The following is an 8,131-nucleotide window of genomic DNA, read 5'->3' as shown; positions in this document are numbered from 1 at the left end:
CTCTAGTCAACATGTTAATTCAATTCAATTCATTTTATTTTGTTCAACCCAAAATGAAAAATACGCCTGAGGGAGCTTTACAGTCTGTAAACATGCAGCTTTGCTGGAGTAACATTTCCAGGTATATTACACACAGTTCCAAGACTCATGCCCCCCAACCCGACCCCAGCTCCAAAACTCATGATGAAAATAATAAAGAAACAGTTAAATTAGGAAAAGGCTTTTATTTTAGTAGCTTAGCTCAGCATAACTATGTCTCCAAGCTTGTTTTAAGTGAACAAATACTGTAGATGAATAAAAGGAAATATTAAAAAAACAACTGAGCCAGTTTCATTCATAATTACTTGAAAACACACAATATTTGTCCATAAATGATCTCCAGCAGGAATAAAAAGCCACTGAGCTTCTTACAGCAGAGACAAACATGTTTAGAAGATTCATTCTGAATTTAGTTCTTATAGTTTAAACACGTCGTGTTCTTCAAACTGTTAAAAGCGCTGAGACACAAGCAGGGACAACTGTTCTGTTCATTATTGCAAGAAACAAGTCACAAATGTGAGAAAACAAAATGAAATAATTTCTACACCGTCATCGTTATTTCAAAATAAGAGATTAATTAGACTGAATTAGATGATGAAGATGAGACGCCTATATGATGAAGATCATCAACCCAATCATCTGCACTCATTTCCTTTGATGAGGAAGAAGGTTCCAGCAGCCACTCCGAGGAGACTAACCGTCAGACCAACTCCACAGAAGACCGCTGGTCCAACGCTGGGCTGAGACACCTTCACATCTGGAGACAGAGAAGACACAATGAGCTCCACATCTGGAGAGATGAAGCTCAGCCTCCACTTCTGGAGACATAAGTGGGTTGTTTCTCACCATAGGACTTGACCTGTGGATGGTTCAGGGCCAGATGTTCCACCCTGCAGCTGTAGGTGTCTTCCAGCTTTGGGGTGAACTCAAGGGTGGAGAACTGGTTGAAAGTTCCATCTTTGTTGATGAAGGGAAGGTTCATGCTGGTTCCTTCAGTGACGTTCTTCCCGTTCTTGGTCCAGGAGAACGTCACTGGAGCAGGATAGAAACCAGTCACATGACAGATGAGCAAGTTCTTCTCTCCCAGTTCCACGGTGTCCTTGGTGTAGATCATGTGACTTGAAGGAGGATCTGAACAGAGAACAGCTCTTATTAGAATCCCTCTCATGAAGAACACTGATCACTTCAATGTTTACTGTAGCTGCAGGATTCATTCTCGCTTCTGGTTTGGTGTTGTAGATGAATGCTGATCTCCACATTTTCTTGACCTCCACCAACCTGGTTCCCCAGAGAACCGAAAGAGTGGAGTTCTCCTCCTGAAACCTATGTCATCATTTGGAGGGTTTGTTAGTCCGTTTCAAGAAGGAGGTTCAACAAACTCTGAGTCCAACCCTAATCTCTGAGTTTTGGGTTTCAGATCAGCTGTTTAGAGTCGGTTCAATCAACTCGGAAGAGGTTGACTCAGAGTTGAAGGCGGCATAAATGGAGCCGTGATACAACAAGTTACCATGGCAACGGCCACAAAAATTGGTTTGCATATGTCACCCCTATTGAGGTGTAAATATTAATGCAAGCGTACGACTATGAACCGTGATTAGAAACAAAGCAACACGCTACTGCAGCAAAAGACAGAGAAACGACGTGCACCGATCCCAGCTACGTGCACCTGGATTCACGGAGCTCCTCCTTCTCAGCAACCGATTAAGGTCACACTACAGTAAGTCAAGCTGCAATTTGTCACTCAGCCTCTATTCCTTTATTCTACTTTTGTGCAATCTTCCCCCCTGGTGTGTGCCACTGAGTGATGAGTTGTTGTGTTTTAAAGAACATCTAAAGTCAACCATAAATATCTTAAAAACTATAAATATCTTAAAAAGAAGTGCGTTTTAAAGTAGCTTGTAATGATGCCATGCGAATATTGCTTAAGAGGCCTAGATGGTGTAGTGCCAGTGAAATGTTTGTCACTGCGGGAGTTAACACTTTTAAAGGTGTACTAAGAAACCTTATGTGTACATTTATTTGCCGGGTTAACGTTTCTGAAAATGTCATCATCCTGGCCTTGTCAAATATAAAGCACATTTAGCACTACACGCTACCAGTCCCAGCTGTGGAGACATTGGTACAGCTGTTTGTTCATGCAGCCTTTGTAGGTCTATGTACTCAGTTTGTGACCCTGTTTGTATTTTATTATGTATTTATTGTTGTTTTTTTAAATTATTTTTGTACTATCTGGACCGTGAGTCTGTAATAAAGAGTTGATTGATTGATTGTAAACACAGAAAAAAAATTCCTGCAGCTAAAAGAACAAAGTAAACACAAATAAGTGATTTCATGATGCTGTTTTTACTTCATGTAACATAAAACAGTTTAATAACAGAACGTCAGATGTTAGAACACTTCAAATAACACAAATATACATATGTATATGAAGTGTTTGTCTTTACCTCGCTCCAGTGGGAGGTCCTTATAGGCTTCCCGATCCATTTTAAGGATATTTCTGCACATCCGTTGTTCACTCAAAGCGTATTCATAATCTCCTGGTACGTCCATGGGAACCACAAAAGTGGGCTGTGGGTTGACTCCTTTGCCCTGTTTGAAGTCTGCGTACCAGAGCTCTTCTCCATCCAGACCGAACAGGAACTCTTCATCAGTGTCAGAACAGCCAGTAACAAGGATGCCCTCATGTGAAACTGAGGAGATGTATTTGTTGTTTAGACTGTTTGTAAACACAGAGGCTGTTTATTTGTTGTTTAGCCTGTCAGTAAACAAAGAGTCTGTTTATTTGTTGTTTAGTCTGTCAGTAAACAAAGAGTCTGTTTATTTGTTTGTTTAGCCTGTTAGTAAACAAAGAGGCTGTTAATTTTTTGTTTAGTCTGTAAATAAACAAAGAGGTTGTCTATTTGTTGTGTTTTTACCATCAGAAGTGAAACATGAGTGGAAAAGTGAGACAGGAACTCACCGTCAGCTGAGACACAGAAGACAGCAGAGAGGACGAGCATCATCTTCATCATCGTCATAGTCTTCATCAGCTCTCTGTGGACCAGAACCAGACTGAGACTCTGAACCCTCTGAAGAGAAATGAGAGAAACTCCAGCAGCAGCGGAGCTCTTTCCCTGGACAGCCAATGAGAGAGCAGAGCTGGTGTGATGTCATCAGTATTCAGGTAGAGGAAGACAGGTCTGTTTCAGGTAGGAGGTTCAACAAACTGAGTCTGAGTTGATTTACCCTGAGATGGGAAACTGCTGTTTCAGAACAGCTGTAAAGAGTTGGTTCAATCAATTCGGAGTAGGTTGACTCAGAGTTGAGCGTGTGTCGGCATACTTAAGCCCTATTGAGATCTAAATATTAATGCAAGTGTGCAAGTATGAACCGTGATTCAAACCAAAGCAACACACTACTGCAGCAAAAGACAGAAACGTGGGAGAAAGCTGCTGCTCCCCAGCAAGCTTTTTTGGTTGAAAAGACGTTGAAAAGAAGATCACATTTCAACTTGATTTTTAATACGGTAATAAGTCGTCCTATACTTTGTGCTATATTATTATTTTAGAGATTTTAAACAAAACTACATCAGCATTTGTATGTTTACCACCGATGTAACAAATCACGTTGTCTTCAACATCTATGATGAAACGCTGAAAATCACTTTCAAACCAAATTGCATCATCTTTTAAACGTCTTTCAAACGGATGAATTGCTCGCTGTAAACTCACAAGTTACACACTTAGTCACAATTGTCCTGTTAACAGCCATTAACAAGGACAAACACACAAAAATAATGTATTTTATATATATTTTGTATTCATTAATTTAAATATAAATAGCACATTATAAATATAACACTTTTCCTAAATAAAAATACAAAGTAAAATATGTTAAACTCAAAACTTAAAAGTTCTGAAACCACATGGAAATTAGTATAGAATTCTGTGTTTTTAGCCCATTTTTCTGAATCATTGAATCTTCAAGATCTGGCTCTTGAGTCTGTTGAATCGGGACGGTATCAGCTCCTCCTCCCTCATCGTCACTCAACGATTCTTCGTGTAAAGAGAGTCAGAATGTGCAGGTCACCCCTCAAGTGCAAATTCCTCTAGGTCAACGTGTGTATTCAATTAAAATTATTTATTTTGTTCAGCTTTAAGTCTGTAAACATGCTACATCCTGTCGCCAAAACCCCAGAATGTCAAAAAAAACCTTCAACGGGGAGAAACCTGAGGGGAAAAGTAGGTGTACAGTATGAACAACTTAAAGATGTAAAGTATTCATTCAAATCTGGTGGATTATTAAGCCATGTGTAAGACCGGACGACTGCAGGGACAACCTCCATCAGATGTTACCTCTATCCACAGAAGCCTGTGGGGAGGGAAAGCACAAAAGGAAAAGGAAAAGGCAAAGTTGGTCATGTGGGTTTGTAATGACAGTAATGCAGCTTTAAATACTTCAGTCCTGTGAGGCAGGGACTTGTTGGCCAGTTGCTTCACTGCCACCACTCCTTGTAATCAATTAAGTCCCTGCAGGTGCATGTGATTGTTGACTACAAACTATAATACACAACAAGACATGTCCTACTTAGAGGCGCAGTATTTCCACCACGTGGGGGACAGAAGCCGGTTCTTCTTCATTCCTTCACATCGTTGCTTCCTCCTAATATTCAAATGAAACCGCGGCCTCATTATGAAAGCTGCTTCCTCCTTTGGGTAACTGAGAGATACTCCATTAAAACCCAAGTCACAGGTCAAAACAAAACAGGTGTTGAAAAATGTCAAAATATTTGAGTTAAAAAAATGTTTAGAAAAACAGTTATTATATGTTGAGTCAAAAAAGGTCACGAGGAAAAAAAAGTAAAAAAAAAAAAAAGGAAAGTCATAAAAATATTTTGAAAAAAGTAGACGACAAAATATAAAAAAAAATATTTTGAAAAGGGATTTTGAAAAAAAGGAAAAAAATAATCATGAATATTCTTGAGCACGTTGTCTGTTATAAAAACATGCAAAAGTGTAATAAAAGGAACAAAGCTAAAATCATTTAAAACAATTTGCAGCAACAACCCTCCTGGTGACACATCATAGTTTTGGTTTGGCGTCATAAATACTTACCGTGTGTGGGGGAAATATACAAGACATGTCCTACTTATAGGAGCAGTATTTCCACCACGTGGGTGACAGAAGCCGGTTCTTCCTCAAACCTTTACATCGTTGCTTCCTCCTAATATTCAAATGAAACTGCGGCCTCATTATGAAAGCTGCTTCCTCCTTTGGGTAACTGAGAGATACTCAGGTCAACTAAACAGGTGTTGAAAAATTTTAAAATATTTGAGTTCAAATTTTTTTATTGGAAAAATGTTCATTAAAATGTTGTTCTCGAGCGCATTGTCTGTTACTACATCTCAACCACGAGGGATCAAATTAAAAAGTAGAATTTTAAAAATAAATAAATGAAGACACAACAACAGAAACTTTTTTAAGCAGATATATTTTCTCTTTTGGCTTCTAAGACCTGATAAAAACGTACAATACACACAATTTTAAAACAACAGATGAATGAAAATCTAAGCTTTTTTCCTTCATTTACGCTGCTATTGGCAAACATTTGCACCGCGTGACAGGAAGTGGTTCTTCTTCTTCTTCTTCTTCTTCTTCATCATTCCAGTACGGGACAATCAGGCCTCCCTTTATTCTCCACTTGAGCTGCAGGAGGACCAGAGGAGAGAAACGGTTAACGGGTGTGACATCATCACCCTCCTCTTCTTCTTCACTGGCTTCCTGTGTTCTACGCAGTTTGCTGTCGTCGCTGTGACTTCCTGTCCGCTCGTGACAAAATGTGTTGATTCACAAACGGTACGAAAACCCCAGAATCAAACCTGTGACGGCAGGCCTCCTGTCACATGTCAGTGAAACAGGAAGTGAAGCCACCTCATGAACACCGAGCCACGAGACTCCAACGCTACAAACACATTTACCCACAAGCATCAACAAGATCTACATTTCATATTATTATTAGAATATAACGTCAAACCCCAACAGGTTCCTGCACCATCAACAGTTGAAGAACTTTGGGTAGATTTTGCTGATGAAGACAGGAAGAGGAGCTTCTTCTCCGTTATCTTACCTCGGGCCCTCCTTCGGTACAGGTGTATGCACAGGTGAGAATGACGGTGTAGAGGACGAACAGCAGGGTGGAGCACAGCAGCTTGGGCAGAATCATGAAGGGTGGAGGAGGAGGAGAAGGAGGAGAAGGCCTCGCTGAGAGGAAGAACAGGAGATGCTCTTCAGGTCCGATAACAATCTAACTAAAATATTAATATTTAAGAGACCATGCAGACTGAGAGCAGCCAATGAGACAGCCTCATGTGTGCGGACAGGAAGTAGAAGGTGACGTCACCTGACACGGCCAGCCAGCCGCGGGGAGACCTCCCCTTGGTGGGGTGCTCACACTCGTAGGAGCCTCGGTCCGACTCTGACACCCCCCGGAGGAGCTTCTGTCCTGACGGCTCGGCGCCGATGGACTCGCCATCCCGGTAGAACGCGGCGAGGAAATCCGACGTGGATTCATCTTGGTCTTCTTCTTCTTTGTAGGAACAGCGAAGCGTCACCTCATCTCCCTCCGTCACGGGCAGCGTGGGGCTCTCCAGGATCACACCCCCCCCTGGAAGAACAACAGAACGCGCTTCCATGTGTTCAGGACATTCTACTCTTTAAAAAGTCTGTTAGACTGCGAAGGGACTGGTCCAGACCAGGTTCACCTGTCACCGTGATGCTGACGGCGTTGCTGCAGGCCCCCTGCTGAGACTCACACCAGTAAACCCCGGTGTCCGACGGGAAGGCGTCTTCGAGGCTGCAGGAGGACTCACCCTGGACCCCCCAGTCGTGTGGGCACACATCCAACGTCCCGTAGGAGGTGTTTCTCCACAACGTCCAGCCGCTGGAGCTCGCCGCACACTTCAGGGAGATCTTGTCATGCCAGAAGAACTGAGATCTGTCTGGAGTGATGGTCAGCGTGGCTGCAGGGGGGAACGGTTCAGTTTCAGTGCTCTAAAACCTCGTGAAACAGGACGTGGATTCGAGGAGTCAGGTACTCCACCCATGAATCGGTGGTGGAGACCAAAGCGGAGCTGAACGGACGATCAGTCCGATCAGCTTCTTCGTTTGTCTTTTCTATTGTCTTTTGAAAATGCAGCTTGATGCATCTTTAGACATCAACAGCTTCCTCAGGACGGCGTTTGGGTGACTTCAGATAACACAGCGCTCCTCGCCACAACAATGAGTCAAAGGTGAGCAGTAGCCAACAATTTAGCTTTTTAGCAAAAGCCTTGTGTAAGTGGGTGAAGTTAAGGTGAATTACTTACAGAGCACAAGGCAGAGCGATGCGACCTCCATCCTGTGTCGAACTCAGGCTCCTTCTGCCGAGTTGTTCTCGCCCACATCCTGAAACAGGAAGTCATGAACCAGTGGTTCTCATCTGGTCTGTCTGCGGGACCCATGACGACTCAATGACAAGCCACCCCCCCACACAGAGGAATATTTTCAACTCATTAATTTATTAAAGATAATATATACATATTTTATATAATATTAATAACATACATAAAGAATAATAAAGTATGCCAACAGAAACTATTTTAATGCTAAACCAACTGTCACGTAGGCGTGGAGGTGCAGGCGGAAGCAGGACTCAAACGCAGGGTATTCCACGAGAAGTGCTCTTTATTGCACAAACAAACAAAAAACCAAAACCGACGTGCTCCAACCACGGGAGACATTAGACAATGACGCGAACGGGGACAACAGGCACACGGGGCTTAAATACACGAGGGAGGTGCAGGTGATTGGACACAGGTGGAAACACTCAGGCAATCACGGGACAAGGCAGGAAGTGAAGTTAACCCAGGACCACAAGGAACATGAAACTTCAAACTAAAACAGGGAAAGAGACCAAACCGTGACACCAACACGACGATGCTGGAGGGAAAAATTCTCTTCTACCTTCAATAAGCTGCATTTTAATGTAAACCATAACCCTGAAGGAAACAAGGTAACACGACACACACATTAGAGCCTTCTAGAACCAAACTGTGTTTCATGCACAGACATCAAAC

At 42.3% G+C, this 8,131-nt stretch overlaps 2 protein-coding genes across 2 annotated transcripts; both read right to left on the bottom strand.

Annotated features, from left to right (window-relative positions):
- Positions 1 to 223: 223 nt before the first annotated feature.
- LOC119223081 (H-2 class II histocompatibility antigen, A-U alpha chain-like) lies at positions 224 to 3,114 on the bottom strand. The gene is made up of 4 exons (XM_037480189.2): positions 2,999 to 3,114; positions 2,484 to 2,729; positions 886 to 1,170; positions 224 to 796 (listed from the first exon to the last, which is right to left on the bottom strand). The coding sequence occupies exons 1-4, from the start codon at positions 3,063 to 3,065 to the stop codon at positions 675 to 677; spliced, it is 720 nt and encodes a 239-aa protein (XP_037336086.2). The 5' UTR covers positions 3,066 to 3,114; the 3' UTR covers positions 224 to 674.
- Positions 3,115 to 5,506: 2,392 nt separating this feature from the next.
- On the bottom strand, positions 5,507 to 7,455 carry LOC119223033 (uncharacterized). Its single transcript, XM_037480119.2, has 5 exons — positions 7,382 to 7,455; positions 6,779 to 7,036; positions 6,418 to 6,681; positions 6,145 to 6,278; positions 5,507 to 5,723 (listed from the first exon to the last, which is right to left on the bottom strand). The coding sequence occupies exons 1-5, from the start codon at positions 7,410 to 7,412 to the stop codon at positions 5,604 to 5,606; spliced, it is 807 nt and encodes a 268-aa protein (XP_037336016.2). The 5' UTR covers positions 7,413 to 7,455; the 3' UTR covers positions 5,507 to 5,603.
- Positions 7,456 to 8,131: the final 676 nt, after the last annotated feature.

This window comes from Pungitius pungitius, chromosome 1 (genome assembly GCF_949316345.1).
Source record: "Pungitius pungitius chromosome 1, fPunPun2.1, whole genome shotgun sequence".
Lineage (NCBI taxonomy): Eukaryota > Metazoa > Chordata > Actinopteri > Perciformes > Gasterosteidae > Pungitius > Pungitius pungitius.
The sequence above is the reverse complement of the archived record's forward strand: the minus strand, read 5'-3'. Positions and strand labels throughout refer to the sequence as shown.

Excerpts from the sequence above, each read along its gene's own strand:
- LOC119223033 (XM_037480119.2), bottom strand. The coding sequence starts at position 7,412 with ATGGAGGTCGCATCGCTCTGCCTTGTGCTCT. Across the intron at positions 7,037-7,381 it reads ATCGCTCTGCCTTGTGCTCT|CCACGCTGACCATCACTCCA; the intron begins GTAAGTAATTCA and ends TCCCCCCTGCAG. Across the intron at positions 6,682-6,778 it reads CGTCAGCATCACGGTGACAG|GGGGGGGTGTGATCCTGGAG; the intron begins GTGAACCTGGTC and ends TTGTTCTTCCAG.
- LOC119223081 (XM_037480189.2), bottom strand. The coding sequence starts at position 3,065 with ATGAAGACTATGACGATGATGAAGATGATGCTCGTCCTCTCTGCTGTC. Across the intron at positions 2,730-2,998 it reads CTTCTGTGTCTCAGCTGACG|TTTCACATGAGGGCATCCTT; the intron begins GTGAGTTCCTGT and ends ACATCTCCTCAG. Across the intron at positions 797-885 it reads TCCACAGGTCAAGTCCTATG|ATGTGAAGGTGTCTCAGCCC; the intron begins GTGAGAAACAAC and ends CTCTGTCTCCAG.